The 17699-nt window shown below is 40.3% G+C and overlaps 2 protein-coding genes across 7 annotated transcripts in view; both read right to left on the bottom strand.

Annotated features, from left to right (window-relative positions):
- MND1 (meiotic nuclear divisions 1) overlaps positions 1–6028 on the bottom strand; it is a 46679-nt gene extending 40651 nt beyond the window's left edge. Inside the window, exons 1-2 of the mRNA XM_065405580.1 lie at positions 5963–6028; positions 743–808 (exon numbers count right to left, since the gene is read on the bottom strand). Of these exons, the coding sequence (XP_065261652.1) occupies positions 743–808; positions 5963–5965 (69 nt within the window). The 5' untranslated portion in view covers positions 5966–6028. The remainder of the gene's footprint in view (positions 1–742; positions 809–5962) is intronic.
- Positions 6029–16454: 10426 nt separating this feature from the next.
- TRIM2 (tripartite motif containing 2) overlaps positions 16455–17699 on the bottom strand; it is a 92063-nt gene continuing 90818 nt past the window's right edge. For all 6 annotated transcript variants that reach the window (XM_065404559.1, XM_065404561.1, XM_065404560.1 and 3 more), the window contains one exon: positions 16455–16930. In XM_065404559.1, coding sequence (XP_065260631.1) covers positions 16778–16930 — 153 coding nt within the window. In that variant the 3' untranslated portion in view covers positions 16455–16777. The remainder of the gene's footprint in view (positions 16931–17699) is intronic.

The following is a 17699-nucleotide window of genomic DNA, read 5'->3' as shown; positions in this document are numbered from 1 at the left end:
GCCCCTGGCTCACCCCACACAGGCACAGCCCGCTGCAGGCCAGGACGCTAGGAAGCACCTTTGCAGCAGCAGCGGCAGCTTCCCCAGAGAACAGGCTCGGATTTTGCCAGGAATGCTCCAGGCCCGCCTCTTCCCGTCCCTGCTCCACTCCAGGCCCACCTCTTCCCACCCCCACTCCACCTCCTCTCCGGAGTACGCCACATCCCTCCTCTCACCCCCCCCCCAAAGTCCTAAGCGCTGCCAAACAGCTGTTTGGCGGTGGGGGAAGTGCTGGGAGGGAGGGGGAAGAGGCGGAGAAGCAGAACTTGTGCAATGCTCCCTTGTAAAGTCGCTGCTCTTCCACAGAATCTTACAAGCAGGTAGCCAAACGACATTATAAGGGAGCATTGCACAACTTTAAAGGAGCATGTTCCCTAATTGAGCAGGGACGTAACATTGAAACAAGGTTAAGTGGGACAACGTTAAATGAGGAGTTACTGTATAGCACTTTTCATTTAGTCACTCTCAAAGCACTGTATATAAAGGAGAGCAGTATCATTATCTGCATGTTACACGTGGGGAAACTGAGGCACAGAGCAGGGAAGTGACTTCCCAAGGTCACCCAGCAGGACAGTGGTAGAGCCAGGAACTGAACCCAAGACTCCGGAATCACAGTCCCGTGCCCGGGCCACTCGGCCTCTCTGGCTTCTTATGGATGCTCCCAATGGCCAGGAAATATACAAAAATTAAAACACTTACTTACTGTTTCAAAAAATATTTCCATCATACGAGTTCTCTTCTCTTCAACACTCAGTCCCTTTTTCTTGGACTACAATAGAACATGTATTCAGTACTTTAATACTATCTTTAGAATTAACATTTCATTCAGAATTCACATCTAGTTACCTCTAGAAGAAGCATTTCCTTGACATCTCCCTTAATACTCTACTATACCACAATACTTCCTAAAAAAAGGACTTCTTCACAAAGGAAAACCATGCCAGGCTAATCCATTCAAAATATATCAATTGTTTCAAAGGTATTAAGTTTGGGACTGATTTGTTGTATAATATAGTTCATCCCCTACCTCACTTCACTGCAAGATAGTTTTCAATGCGTTTTACTACATCCCTATAGTTCCTTGTCTGTATTGCCTTATTAACTCTAGAAATGGCAATTCCAGTCTCTCTTGGTAGTTGGTACCAATGCCCAATTGTCCTTAAAGTAGTAGAAATAGTTATTTCTACTATTTAGTCTATAATGCAAGACTTATACTTTTTGTCTGACTCATTTACTTCTGTGAATATTGTTCTTTCCTTCTTGTGACATAGCCAATGTGAAATCTAGGCCATTTTAAAATACAAGTTGGAGTAGTTTTCAGATACTGTATCTGCCTTCAAATCACCTTTCCAATGTTGTGGTTTAACAATCACATTATCTTTATTAAAAACATAAAAACGGCCATACTGGGTCAGACCAAAGGTACATCTAGCCCAGTATCCTGTCTTCCGACTGTGGCTAATGCCAGTGCCCCAGAGAGAATGAACAGAACAAGTAATCATTAAGGGATCAATCCCGTCGCCCAGTCCCAGCTTCTGGCAAATAGAGGCTAATAGCCATTGATGGACCTATCCTCCATGAATTTATCTAGTTCTTGTTCTTTGAACCCTGCTATAGTCTTGGCCTTCACAACATCCTCTGGCAAGAAGTTCCACAGGTTGACAGTGCGTTGTGTGAAAAAATACTTCCTGTTTGTTTGTTTTAAACCTATAAATTTCATTTGGTGACCCCTAGTTCTTGTGTTATGAGAAGGAGCAAATAACACTTCCTTATTTATTTTCTCCACACCAGTCATGATTTCATAGTCCTCTATCATATAGCCCCTTAGTCGTCTCTTTTCCAAGCTGAAAAGTCCTAGTCTTATTAATCTCTCCTCATATGGAAGCCATTGCATACCCCTAATCATTTTTGTTGCCCTTTTCTGAACCTTTTCCAATTCCAATATGTCTTTTTTGAGATGGGGCGAACACATCCACACGCAATATTGAAGATGTGGGTGTACCATGGATTTATATAGAGGCAATGTGCTATTTTCTGTCTTATCATCTATCCCTTTCTTAATGATTCCCAACATTCTGTTCACTTTTTTGACTGCTGCTGCACATTGAGTGGATGTTTTCAGAGAACTATCCACAAGGATTCCAAGATCTCTTTCTTGAGTGGTAATTTAGACCCCATCATTTTATATGTATAGTTGGAGTTATGTTTTCCAACGTGCATTACTTTGCAGGGCCGGCTCCAGGCACCAGCTGAGCAAGCTGGTGCTTGGGGCGGCAGATTGTTGGAGGCGGCATTCTGCCCAATCCTAGGGCGGCACGGCCGCTTTTTGTTGTTGTTGTTGTTCTTGTTGCGCTCCGGCCGCCCTGTAGGGGGCGGCGGCACGGAGAACCAGAGCGCCCTGCAGGGCAGTCCTCTTCCTTCCCTCCCCGCTGACCGGAGCGGAGCCCTCGCGGCAGGCGGCAGCGCAGCGGGAGGGGCCGCGTGGCAGCGCCCCTGCTGTAGCCCTGGCCGCCCCCTTCTCTCTCTCTCCCGCCCGCTCCCTCCTCCTCCTCCCCCCCCCCCCCCCAGCCGGTCCCCCTGCACCCGCGCTCCGGCCGTGCCGCAGGTTTTTTTTTTTTTGCTTTGCCGTTCTGGCTGCCCCGTGTTTTGTTTTTTTTTGCTTGGGGCAGCCAAAAAGCCAGAGCCGGCCCTGTTACTTTGCATTTATCAACATTGAATTTCATCTGTCATTTTGTTGTCCGGTCACCCAGTTTTGTGAGGTCCTTTTAACTATCTTGAGTAGTTTTATATCATCTGCAAATTTTGCCCCCTCATTGTTTACCCCTTTTTCCAGATTATTTATGAATCTATTGAATAGTACTTGTCCCAGTACTGACCCCTGGGGTACACCACTATTTACCTCTCTGCGTTCTGAAAACTGACCATTTATTCCTACCCTTTGTTTCCTATCTCTTAACCAGTTACTGATCCATGAGATGACCTTCCCTCTTATCCCAGGACAGCTTACTTTGCTTAAGAGCCTTTGGTGAAGGACCTTGTCAAAGGCTTTCTGAAACTCTAAGTACACTATATACAATGGATCACCCTTATCCACATGTTTGTTAACCCCCTCAAAGAATTCTAGTAGATTGGTGAGGCATAATTTCCCTTTACAAAAAACACATTGGCTCTTTCCCAACAAATTATGTTCATCTGTGTGTCTGACAATTCTGTTCTTTACGATAGTTTCAACCAATTTGTCCAGTACTGAAGTTAGCCTTACCAGCCTGCAATTGCCGGGATCACCTCTGGAGCCCTTTTTAAAATTGGCGTCACATTAGTTATCCTCCACTAATTTCGTACAGAAGCTGATTTAAATGATAGGTTACATATCACAGTTAGAAGTTCTGCAATTTCACATTTGAGGTCCTTCAGAACTCTTGGGTGAATACTATGTGGTCCTGGTGACTTATTTCTGTTTAATTTATCAATTAGTTCCGAAACCTCCTCTAATGACACCTCAATAAGGACACTTCCTCAGATTTGTCACCTAGAAAGACTGTCTCAGGTTTGGGAATCTCCCTCATATCCTCAGCCATGAAGACTGATGCAAAGAATTCATTTAGTTTCTCGGCAATGGCCTTATCGCCCTTGAGTGCTCCTTTAGCATTTCAATCATCCAGTGGCCCCCTTGGTTGATTAGCAGGATTACTGCTTCTGATGTACTTAAAAAAAAATTGCTATTACTTTTTGAGTCTTTGGCTAGCTGTTCTTCAAATTCTTTTTTGGCATTCCTAATTATATTTTTACACTTCATTTGCTATAGTTTATTCTCCTTTCTATTTTCCTCACTACGATTTAACTTCCACTTTTTAAAGGATGTCTTTTTGCCTCTCACTGCTTCTTTTACTTTGTTGGTTAGCCACGGTGGCACTTTTTTGGTTCTCTCTGTTTTTTAATTTGGGGTGTACATTTAAGTTGAGCCTCTATTATGGTGTCTTTAAAAAGTTTCCATGAAGCTTGCAGGGATTTGACTTTTGGCACTGTACCTTTTAATTTCTGCTTAACTACCTTCCTCATTTTTGTGTAGTCCCCTTTCTGAAATCAAATGCTACCATGGTGGGCTGCTGTGGTGTTTTCCCCATCATAGGGATGTTCAATTTAATTATATTATAGTCACCATTACCAAGAGGTTCAGCTATATTCACCTCTTGGAATAGATCCTGTGCTCCATTTTTCAAATATTTTTCTTTTCATCATGCTAGGTCAAACAATTAGCAGGGGAAACTGATTGAATATATAGGGACACACTGGAACTGATTATATACAAAGTGCTGTATAATACAGAAAAGTAAAACTGAAAAGTATTTTCTTCTCCAATCTCTTTCAATTATATTAATTACTAGGATATAAAATATTTCTAAACAGAAATGTGACTTTTTAAGTTGACAGCGTCCCTTTAAAGCCCATAAGAAGAAAGTGGTAGCTCATCACTTGCATCAAATTATGGACTGGAAAAATATTCTGCATAATCTTCATAAACACTCATCAGTGGGAAAGTCAATTTGGTGAGTTCCTAGAAAAAAGGTAGGTAGCATTCAGGGGCACCTAGGACTTTGGAAGGGGAGGACCACACCTTGCCTCAGCTACCCATATCATATCAAAGCTTCAGTAGAGTGAAAGTGATGGAATTCTTGTCAGTTTCATGGCTTTTTCACTTTGAAACAGGTTATATGCAAGAGCAACAAATGTTTGAATTTATCATCTATAGTCATGGACAAGGGACAGATTGATTTGGATTTTTTTTAAATTATATTGTACAAAATCTTAATTTTGAAAGCTAGTTTATTCAGCAGTCACTTATACATCAAGCTAAAACAATATAATTCATTGTAATAAAAGTTTATTTGACTAAAGACTTTGTTAAATTGTGTATTTTTTTTTTACATAAACTCCTCCCATCTGATTTATTCATCTCTGCCACATACCTATATTGGTGACATCACAACTAGTTATTATGAAAGAAGCTGAAATTGCCATACATAAGGAATTGCCATACTGACTAATCAGTCCATTTACTCCAGTATCCGGTCTTTGGCAGGGCAGGGTACCAAATACAGATACAAAAAACCCAGTAATGGACAATCATAGGATAATCCGCCCATTTTGGATGTTTCTTCCTAACATCTGGAAAGTGGTGGCTATTTCATTCCCTACATAATATAACCGGGGTGGGGATCCCTATAAATGTGGAGCCCTCTTTTTCCCCCCCCATCTTGTTAAGCTATTGGCCTCAATGAGATCTTGTGGTAGTGAGTTCCACAAGTTAATTACACCCCATTAAATCCCATTAAAAGTCCGCATTTTCTCCTCCAATCAATACAAAGCCTGGTGTTTAGAATTGGATAAATACACTAAACTTGTAACGACTTGGGTCTCGTCTGACTTTTTTTTTTTTAAGCCGACATAAGACGACTAAAGAAGCTGGTCTGGAGCCCCCAGGAGTGAGTGTGGGGGCTGCATGCTCCGCCCGCGGACCGGTACACACCTGTGGCGCTACGGGTCTGACTCCGGGCACCTGCCGAGGGGCCGCGCCGGGTGCACAGGGCTGAGGGGGCCAGCAGGATCCGGGGGAGGCCGTTTCTAGCAAAGCTCAGCACAGACAAGGCGGCTACGGGCACACCCCGTCTGTCCATTGCACCGGGCGGTCCAGGCGGCCACGGGCCCCCCAATCATCCCCTCTGCGCACCCAGGCCATAAACCGAGCAGCGCCTCGGACAGACTCAGTCCCCGCCCACCCTCGGTAGCGGCTAGCTCTGGGGAGGGCCCCGGAGCTCGGTTCCCGCAGGGACGCCCGGGCAGCTACCCAAACCCCCAGTCCCGCAGCCGCCCGCTGAGGGTCCGCGGCTCCCGGGCGGGAAGAGCCGGACCAGACGTCGCTTACCATGTCGCCTCCTTCCCGCTGGAGCGGGGAGTCCGGCCCGGGGTGGCGGCGGCGGCGCTGAGGGCCCGGCCAGGCGCCGAAATTTGATTTCCGCGCCGCCGCCGGGAGGCAAAGGGCAGCGGGAAGCGACTGTAGGGGTGGCTCCGCTTCCGCGGCTCACAGCGCCGCCTGCCGCCTCCAGAGAGGGACCGAGCGCTGGCGGGACCCCCTTCCCTGCCTCTGGGTCTTCCTGCCTTGTTTAACCTCCCTCCCTCCTCCCCATCCCTGCCTCTAGGTGTAGCCCTACAATCAGTTTTTTACATACCCCAATTCAAAACGTACATCACGTGAAAATTGCCAGAATTAATTTCCCTGACTCTTCTGGGCCTGCCTGGTCTCCCTATAGGTCTCAAAAAATTACACAGACCTCCCTCAGGATGCCTCTGATTTTCATAGCCAAGCATACGAAAGTGCCTACAGTAAAACGTATTAAAGCTAATGTTGAAATTATCTAATACACAGGTTAAGGAAAGAGTGCCTATACATCTGGGTATAATACTTAAATGATCCAAAAGTACAAAGTTTGGTTTTAAAGTAATAAAATACATATCGTACATAATCAGCAATATCCCAAATTAAGGTTAATAATTTAACAATACAATTAAAATATTAGCATCCAAATATTCAGATATGTCACTCATAAAAATTTATACTCAGAGTAGTAGTTTGTGGAAAGCAAATATAACAACAGTGATAGATTGTCCCTCAGTAATAGAGAATTTAGGGTAGGTTATCCCTCAGTAAATACATGATCATTCTGTCCAGGAGCAGCCAAATTACCCCCTCTGTTTGTATCAATTTATACTTCATCGTTTGTATAACATAGCTTTTGCTAGCTAGATTGATCTGATACAACTCAAGCTAATAAGCAAAATTCAAATTTAAGACAATAATAAACTAGATGTTCTAGCTGCCCCACCCACAGAGAAATGTTCTAAGGATTTTGGAGTTTGATTCCTTGTATATCGAAGAACAGCTGATTCCAGGATTCTGGATTAATTTTTAAATATTTCTCAAAAGCATATGCATTTTTTAAATTTCTTTTAGAAGAGTTGCTGTATTTGAACAGAATATAGAAATATCATAATTTCTATTTTTAAATAGCAATGTATCAGTTTCTAAATAAAGAGATGAGTAAGGTGTGTTATGATAGAGGTTTATAAAAATCATGACTGGTATGGAGAAAGTAAATAAGGAAGTGTTATTTACTCCTTCTCATAACACAAGAACTAGAGGCCACCAAATGAAATTAATAGGCAGCAGGCTTAAAACAAACAAAAGGAAGTATTTTTTCACACAATGCAGAGTAAACCTGTGGAACTCCTTGCCAGAGGATGTAGTGAAGGGTAAGACTATACCAGGGTTCAAAGAACAAGAACTAGATAAGTTCATAGGGATGGTGTCCCTAGCCTCTGTTTGCCAGAACCTGGGAATGGGTGACGGGATGGATCACTTAATGATTACCTGTTCTGTTCATTCACTCTGGGGCACCTGGCATTGGCCACTGTCAGAAGACAGACTACTGGGCTAGATAGGCCATTCTTGTGTTCTTATGTAAATTTTAAATCCACCCAGCTAAAAATCAAATCTGAAATATACACCTACCCCTAATCCTTGCCTGGTGTAATAGTGGTTTTCAATTTTATTTTTCTTGTCCCCACAATGAGACCTGTTAACCTCCTTCCACCCTGCTATGAAGATCCAGTAACTTTCTGTCTCTGTGCCTTGCCTTGAGCCATCCCCCAGAAATCGTTTTTCCTTCATACCTCCTTCCACAGTTTCTTCCCCCGTCACAGTGGCCTACTATCCCCACTGAGCCTTATTCCTGCTCACTTCATACCCCATAATTAAGTGTAGCTTTCTTCCTGTGTTTACCACTCTAAAGCCAAAGGGGAAACACAGTAGCTGAAGCAGGAATGAGGAGCTGCGGCTTTATCGAGGTGCCCTAAAGTGCTAAGCATCAAGTGTGGGTAGCACAGTGGGTGACTAAACTAGGGAAGGCATTGGCAATTGGGGAAGAGGGAGGGCATTGGAAGTAAGTTGTGTCAAAGGGGCACCCACTTTTTAAAGCTGTGCTTGGGGCCACATCCATAAATCATGCTGTTGAGTTCTTTATTTAGCCACACAGTAGAAAGTGGCTGACTAAGCTTCCACATATTGCCTGATTACATGTAGTGGTTCTGGCCTGCAGGGAATCCAGAACGTGAACCTTTCAGATATCCAGAGTAGCACCCCTATTATAGCAACAACAAGAAAAAGCCATGGGAGCTTTAAACTACTGTACCAAACTTTGGTTTTATGTCATCTAACACAGTGGTTCTCAAGCTTTCCTGTCTACTGTACCCCTTTGAGGAGTCTGATTTGCCTTGTGTACCCCAAGTTTCACCTCACTTAAAAACTCAGGCTTCAGCTCTGTGTGGCCAGGCTTTCTGCCCTGGGTCCCAGCGAGTCTAACCTGATGACCCCATTAAAATGAACTCACCCACACTTTGAAAACCACTGATAGAGTATATAGAATCGTATAAGCAAGTCATTGTCTGTATAAAATTTTAGTTAGTCCTGACTTCACTATTGCTTTTTATGCAGCCTGTTGTAGAATAGGCAAATATCTAAATGAGTTGATGTACTCTCTGGAAGACCTCGGTGTACTCCCAGAAATATACATACCCCTGGTTGAGAACCACTGATCTAACAGAATAAACATCTAGCATCACACTGCCTGTTAACCCTATTCTGGTCCATTAGTTCAATATTGGCTCACAAAAAGCACCTGCATGTGTCACAACCCAATCCACTAATACTCTTAGACATGTTACAAGATCACATTCTTGGTGGCATTGCTGCAGGGTTAGAAACTTTTTCTGGCTACTTTCTCTGGAGTAAACCTACTTAACCCCCAACAAAGTTTGCTGGCCCTGAGCCCTGGTAGCCATGGGCCCTTTCATGGACAAATCATTAGATCAGTTTCATCTTGTAATGAAAAATTCAATTAACACATCCCAATTTGTCAATGCCAGATTAAAACTAAATTAGAAGAGCACTGAGTAGGGAGTAGTGGACCCAAGCCGAGTGAAAATGCACAATAGAACTTCTGACATGGACAAGTGATTACCATTTCTCACTACTGGTTGAATTAGCATAACTGCTCCTTTTACACACCAGGTAATAGCCTGTGGCTTTGGAGCTGACAGGGCCATTTAAATTTTTGAAGCTGTAAGTATGTGGTTAGCTGATAAGGTTGCTATTAAGTGTACAATTATCATTATACTATTATCAGACAAGTTAAATGATGCACAGTAACATTATTATAGGGGGAGCTGATTGGCAGCCTTCACTAAGCACAGGAATGGGTTACCTAGGGAGGTGGTGGAATCTCCTTCCTTAGAGGTTTTTAAGGTCAGGCTTGACAAAGCCCTGGCTGGGATGATTTAGTTGGGAATTGGTCCTGCTTTGAGCAGGGGGTTGGATTAGATGACCTCCTGAGGTCCCTTCCAACCCTAATATCTATGATTCTATGAAACACACAGTTAACAATTTCCATTATAAGCCTTGAGTTGCCTAGAACTTTCCCAAATTTTAACTGATTGGTCTGGAATTTTCCATGTCCAAGGTTGAATTTTTTTGTTTGTTTTGTTTTAAGTTTTGGCAAAAATGGTTCAGGTGTTTCCTAGAACAAGATTAGAGAAAAATGTTGTTTTGTCCACTTTAAATTCTTACAATTATTTTGTGAAGATACTCCAGTGCCTTCATGCTTTGGAGCAAGATCTTAAAATTTGGAGGGGGGTCAGCCTGGTATTTGTCCCTGTCAAAATCCACCATAATTTGGCCAAGTTCTGAACCTCTGAAAAATCTACATACACGTATGCTCAGTGGAGATTTGTTAGAATCTTCAGACAATCTGCCATAATCTATCAATCTTTAGTATGCTCCAGTCTCCGACTGAGCAGCCCTTTCTTTGTAATTACTCTTCCCAGCTGCTGAGAGCTGCTATTGTGTCAGGCACAGGAACTGAGAGCAGGAAGACTGTTTTTCCTATGCTCTCAGCCTCTTCCTGCTGGTGCCCAGGCAGCATAGAGGAGGAGAACAGCTTGACTTGGATGCAGAGGATGTGTAAAGTCAGGCTTTGGGGCAGGGATAGGGGACTGTGGGGCAGAGAGAGATTGCACAGGCGCATTCTAGAGACCAGAAGCAGAAAAGGAGAGGGGGTGGGGAAAGAAGGATATGTAACTACTAGAGTACACTTCCCTCCAGAACCAGAAATTCTTTCTCTGCTGTCAGAGGATAGCTGTGAAACCCACGGGCAAAGTAGGTCTTATATTTCTCAGTAGTGGTTGGTCCACACGTTACCCTATTTACTCCATTAGCTCAAGTGATGTGGATCTAAATGCACCAAACTTGCTGATGATCCACATTGGGGGATAATATACATGACAATTCGTTTTATCAGTATTTAAAAAAAAAAAAAAAACCTAGAAAATTACATACAAAAACTACATTAAAAGAACATAAAGGTTGCAAAGTCAAACACTCAAAAGTTAGGAAATACCAGAATTAAGGTTGCATTATAATTTAGATATGCACTAAGGTATGTGTTATGATACAGTCTTTAATTACATAATCACATACAGCACTGTCCATCCTGTGCACTGAATGAGGAAGGTGTCATGTGGAAAAGAGTACAGTATGTAATCATGTAGTTAAATATTATAATGCATAGTCACAGGAGAGTCGAGTTAAGGTTGCACAGGCAACCTTGATTGTAAGTTCCTTGAGACCAGGACCATCTTTTTGTATATTGCCTCGCATGGTGGAGTCCTGCTCCACGACCAGGGTTCCTATGTGCTACTGTAATACAAATAATAAATAAATCTTAATTCTGGCAGTTCTTGTCTTTTAAGTGCTCTGCTTTGCAACTTTGTTAAAAACAGTTTTTGTATGTTAAAGATTTTTTTCATAAAGTATTTGGTGGAAGTTCCCCTAAAGGAGAAATTTCAGATACAGAATAAACCAATAGTTATACAATTTAAAAGTATTCAGTTTAGTAGAGTAATGGCATTTGGTCTTCATGGAAAGACTAATCAGAGTATTAGAAAAAGTTGCCCATGTTTGCAGAGGACTAACTGAGGTGGAACAGTTCATATTATGAAATAATGTACTAGCACTAAACAACGTATTATAATGAATAGTAAAGTAAGGTACTGAAGGACACGGACATTGTCATTTAGGCAAATATTTCATTAAGCACTTCTCTGTTATTTAGAAATGCTAGTGCAAAAATTAAGAATGTTCAAAGAAACCGGAGAGCTGTTCAAAACACAGATTTCTTGACTAAATTCTTCCCTCACACCCCAAAAGTTGTGTGTTCTCTCCTTTTTTCCTTTTCATGTTCTCTCTCCTCCTCCTCCATGGGAGTAGCAAGTGCTCAACATCTCTGAAATTCCGGCCAATACTGCTCTGCTTCATTGTGTTTTGTTCTAGCTGGCAGCCAAATAGAATGGATTGTGTACTGCCAAACTTCAAAACAGCTAGAGTGCTTTGGCAAGTTCAACGTTGCACTGTTCTTCACAGCCATATATTAATGTGAGACTTGATGAATGAGAACAAAGCCTTACAGATCCATTACACTAGCAAATTTTGCCTTAGGAAGAAAAACTGGAGACCCTGAAATATGTCTGTTGACACATTCTGAGACATGCAGTAAAGAAAAGGAAAAGGATGCCTACTTAGTGCTGGCAAAGACAAGAGAAACTGGGTGACTGCTTCTGTCCTTTGAGGTGCTCTGCACTTTTGAGTGTCCTGCTATCAACACACTAGGCTTGACTCCCAATGAGCCTGTGCAACCCAGCTGTCTCCGAGCCATCCCTGCTGCACCAAAAGAACCCATGCTACTTGTTAAGTGAGTTGTTGGGCCAAACTGACTTTTCACAGGATCCAGTTTTCGGCGATTTCACCAGAGACTAAGAAGGAATCCCAAATATTATCCAAAGAGAAAGGTAACATAGGCCAATAAGATGTAGGCATTGGGAGGGAGTCTGATTGAACTGCTTCCTTATGCCAACCCTGTGCCTTTTTAATACTGTGTTATTTTTCTAAAATGTTGGCTGCAGTAGACAGACTCAGTGTTAACAGAGCATACAGAACAAGTGGTAGTATGGATCTTAAAAGACTATAGCATAGCTGAATAGGTATCACATTTTAATGACTTAAAGGAAGAAAGCCTACAGTTCTTAATCATATTCCTGCTAATCAATAAAAACCACTCAAAAGCAGAGGACAAGAGAAAAAAAAATCCTCTTCTTCCTCTGTGTATATGTGATAAGGGCCAAACACATATGAAACAGTTTTCCTGCCTAGTGAGCTGTGGCAAGAGGTTCTCCTTTTGAAACAATTGCCCCTTTTACAGTGTGGATATCTGTGAGAACAATGAATATGATACACTGACAAATAAGTCCAACTCTGAAAATAAACAGAGGAAACAAGCTTTATTTTTATTATTTGAAATTTGTGTGTGTGGTAAGATACAACATTTGATTGATTTTTCCTAGGTTTCCAAGACGGATTAAATTTTAAAAGTTTTTATTGTAGGCTAAAGCATCAAAAATACCACAGCACACATGAAGCTAAAACTACACACATACAAACACTTTTTGATGCACATCTTTCATCCTCGACCTTAAGCAAACAGTTTGTATTTTGTCCTCGAGGGGGGTGGGGGAGGGGAGAGAAGAAAAAATGGCTAGAATATTTCAATATCAGTTTGAGAATGCAAGACTTTATATGTTCTATACACAAAACATATGAAACTGATTTACAAAAATGGAATGTACAAAACTTAAAAAAATGTATATTCACTTCTAGGACTGGAAAGGTATAATGTATTAAATGATACAGATTTCTAGCACAGGGATATTGCTGTACGCTATGCAAAATATGGAACATTCCCATGTCATAAAGCAAAAGCATCAGGGTTAAGGCTGTGTTGCTCACAAACATTAACTGAAGTGCAGTATATTCATCAGAAACATCATAACCAATTTAGGATCATCCTACTCTAAGTACAAATATCTTTCATACAATCTCCACAAACAGACCAAATAATCACTGCTCACAATTCATCTTCAAGAAAGTTCTGAATGTACATCATGACTTCATAACTTGTTGTCATCCATAAACAAAAATCATTTCCTTATAACATAACTTATTGGGCACTTATAGTTTTCATTATGGCAACACTAGATCCTTAGTTATAAAAAAATATTAACAAAATTATAAAGTTGAAAGCCCTGTAACTTTTACAGAACATACCAGCATTTACTAATTAACAAGTCTCCAACACCATTAGACAATGTTTGTCTCAAACCATCTTCATTTTCCTTTTCAGTTACATTGCTGAAACTTTAATCAATGTAAAAAAATGCATTAGTGTTTGTTCAGGATTTAACTGAACAGATACTTTTCTTCCATTTCAAAAATTAATAAATATATAGTCCACTAGTTTGTCCTAAAATAGTGCAGATAACATAACTCCCAGAAAACCATCTGACATTACTTCCATAGTTTAAACAGAACTCATACCTCCACCACTCCTCCGCTGTGTTGCCAATCTCCTAGCATTCCATTGAAGTCAGTGGAACAGTTAGGGTGTACATGGCAGTACAGGAGGCGTGTTCTACCTGGAGCCTTTGATAGATGCTAATAGCTCAGAAGACCTAATAGTGCAATTCAGGCAGTTACTTAATTGGAAGAGAAAAGAATCTGTCACCATAAAATATTACCAAATTTCTACCATGATTGCTGTCTTTAAGGTCTTTTATCCAAGTGTTTTAGCTGACTAGGTTTCCAAAGCACACTGTCAAAGCAATGCATTTCTCAGTCTTCTTGTTCCAGGAATATAAGGTTGGCATTGTAAAGGGACTGTATGATATCATTGAGTTTAAAACTGCAATTGGGAAGTATTTTCTGTGTAAGCAGAATTCAGATTAGGGGCAGTTGTCAGCACTGGTCAGTATCAGTGGGTGCTGCATTGATGACAGGTTCTGAAAACTCAACACAAAAGATGAACAAGGATCTAGAAGGAGAAGGCCACATCCCCTAAATGTATTAGTAAATGGATTATGTAAGAGTTCCAGATTTCATCAAGATGTGACAGATTGACATAGATTAATTAAAGCCTTATTTATTAATATTAGATCAAAGGAACTCTTATTTTCTGAAAATCTTTAGAGGAACAATGTACATACATGTATGTACACATGAAATGGTATCTTGAGTATGTGTTTTATAGAACTTTTTCAAGAGACCATTTAGGGACTGATCCCTGTGGGCCTCAGAATTTCTGTGTCAATGGAGGATTTGGCCTGTACTGATTCCCCTCCCCACTTTCCCTTCTTTCCATGAAAACTCTTCCATTTATCTTAATCTTAGTAAAAATATTTTTTACAAAAATCTAAATTTTGGGCCAAATTAATACCGTCCTTTAAAAATAATCTACAGCAATAGATTATTTATAATTTTATTCAAGGCCTTAACATAGAAAATAGGTGGAACTTTTTTCTTGGTTAATAAATACAGTTGAAATGTTACATATAGAATATTCTTTTTCCTTAGTATGTTAATAGTTTTCCAAGTGCTCCAATGACAGAGTGATTGTGTGTCAGAGTGTTGGCTAGAAGGCTCCTTCTAGAAGGATCTAGAAGTTTAAGAGGATAATTCATTGTGAAATAATGGATGGGATTCTATCCTCCTTGCAGAATTTTAGGACAAACTAAGTTCAAACACAAAATACCTTGCCCTCTTGATAATACTTGCTTGGTTTTTAAAATTTAGAAAATGTTATTACCGATTTTCCAGCTACATTTTATAGTCCAACACTGTAGCCCTTAGACAAGCCAGTCATCCTACTGAAATCATGAGATTAATTTTGTCTGCAAGGGTTTGCAAGATTGGGCTCTAAGTGCAAAAAATAAGCAAGAGAAGGGGGAAAAAAACCCAACAAATATAACAATTCAAAAAATAGACAACTTCATCCTCATGAATTTCAAGGTCTGCTTCTTTACAGAAAATTGATGTTATGCACATTTCTCAAGAGAGCTGAAACAGATTTAACTTGTTAGAAACAAAATAATACAAGTAATTTAACAAAAATCAACTTCAATTTTGCAGACATACTTAAGATGGTCCCCCATCTACTTTCCTCTTAAAAAAAAATAAAAAATAAAGATTCCTAAATAAAGAAAAGGTACTACTCCAAGATTATTTCAGCCATTGGCACCATACTGACCATAGCCTCTCTGCACAGGGTTGAGAGAGGGCATGACCCTGTATTCATGAACAGTGCCAACACATCTTTTGAGACTCGACTTTACAATTCTTTATAAAATTAGTGCTTCTTAAAATGGGCAGGTTCACATTATACACAGGAAAATACAAAATTTGGCTCTATTTTAAGTAAGTCATATGACTAAGCATTTTAAATTAAATTGGAGTTTCAGAAATATAGTAGAGATAGGGGGAGGGGGGGAGAAACACTCCTTTTTAGAGTGTTGCCATCCTCAAATGGCTTGCTGAAATCACTGACACTTACTTTCTTTATTCCTGTGTCAAACAAACATACACACATACATAATGGGACAAATCCTGCGGTCCTTATTTTGTCTTCAGAAAAACATCTCATTGACTAAGGACTTCAGAAATTGGTTCAATTCACTCTTATTTGTAATGTACTTTTCTTGAGTTAAATAGCTTTGATAACCCTTGGCTGTCACCATACAACATTTGTTAACCACAGTTCCTTTGGTTGTACAATGTAGGTCCTCCAAAGGAGTACCTGTGTGGCTTTCTGTCCTGGGTGATATGTTGATGAATATATCGAGTTGCCTTTAGAAAGTATGCCAAAGAACATGTATGGAAGAATTGCATACATGAGGATAGGACATTATAATGACCCTGATTCTAATGACTTTGTTTGGTGTTAATGGATCTGTCATTCCACAGAAAGTCAGCAGTAACTAATGTATCATTACAGTGCAGTTTTTCCAAAGCTGTAGAAATTTTAGGTCTCTAGAAAGAGCTTACAACACAGTGAGCAGTAGGAGGGGTTGGAAACAAGCACATGAAACAATCCTTCATTAATCTCACAAAGAGTAGGAAATTTGCGTCAATTTGTATAATACTAAAAGTTGAGCTGTGTTATGTCTGGCAAATAGAGCTGGAAGGATTTTGCATGACTTAACGTTATATCTTTACTAAAAGAGCCTATCTGTTATAGTTACTAAGACTGAAGAATGTTACATGTGCAATACCTACAAGGATAATGAGATCTAAAAGACTCCCAGTCTTCACTGTTGGGTTAAATAATGCATAACAAATGACACTTTTCAAATTTGGAAGCTCTGAACGGGAGCTACCCTTCACAGGTTAAATAAACCCCTTCAAATAGTTTAGATATTTTCATTTTATTTTATTTGCAAAATTAGTCAACTACTTAAATTCCCGTTCCACAAGCTGCAGTTTACATGTTTAATATTTCATTGTCCTAATGAATTCAGCAAAGGAGGGTTTTGTTTATTAACCCGTACAATAAATTCAATGAGGAACATAAGAAGTGCAAGTCCTATGTAAACAAGGTAAGTTTGGAAATAAACATGAAAAGTCCACTGGAGACTCCTTCAACATTAAAAAGTAATTAATTAAAGTACACATCCTCCACAGAGAGATCGATTAAGGATCTCTGGGACCAGTCGTTTGTTAAGGGCCAGGCAGCTCCAGAGCCCATTGTTACTGTAAGTATCGATAGACCTTGAAGCAGTGATTTCCAGAGTCTGCAACTACAACATGGCCATCTGAAGTTAGCGCCAGACCTTGGGGACCATAAAGTGGGTCAGCAGATGTGTTAATGTAGGATAAAAAAGATCCGCTTCCATCAAAAACCTTTAAGGAGAGAAAACACATAAGTAATGTTATCTGTATTAATAGGGATAAAAATAATGGATCAAATTATGCTCTCAGCTGGACAAGTGTAGATCTGTAATATTTCCACTGCTTTCAGGAGCTCTGGATTTCCACACCAGTGTAAACGGGAACAGAACTTGACCTCCTATTCTCAAATATAAAAATTCACATTTAAAAATATTTATTTTTACTTATAATAAATTAGAAAGCCTATCTAGGGCTGTAGGTGCCTTTGCCAAAAAATAAACATATAATCAAATTAAAATTAAAACCAGCAGCTGTTCCTCATTCCAAAAATAACTATCCCCAATAAATCAAACCACCACTACCCACCTCCCTCCCCTAAAAGGATCAGCCTTCATCATGCTTCTCTCAAATCCTAGTAGATAGGTCCTCAGGGTGCAGCAAAAGCAGGGAATAGATTACAAAGTTGAGGGCCTTTCACAGAGAATTTCCTGCCAGTATCTTTCTTTTTTTATATCAAATGAACTCCAGCTGAAGCATCTCTGCTGATACATGTATTTAGTTGCTTATTAGATATTCTTTGGCAAGGGAGAGTAAATGAGAAAGGACTGTAATTCATACTTGAAACAGAGCAGTGCAACTTTCATCACAAATGCAGAATATTTTCTCAATAGGTGGAAAAAAAAAAAAAAGAATGATAAAAAGCTACTGGGAATTTGTCTCAGTGCCTGAATAGAATATTTTCTTTTTTCTGTTATTTAAGTATGTCCCCTACCCTCAGTTA

The sequence above is a fragment of the Emys orbicularis genome, chromosome 5, assembly GCF_028017835.1.
Source record: "Emys orbicularis isolate rEmyOrb1 chromosome 5, rEmyOrb1.hap1, whole genome shotgun sequence".
Classification (NCBI taxonomy): domain Eukaryota; kingdom Metazoa; phylum Chordata; order Testudines; family Emydidae; genus Emys; species Emys orbicularis.
The sequence above is the reverse complement of the archived record's forward strand: the minus strand, read 5'-3'. Positions and strand labels throughout refer to the sequence as shown.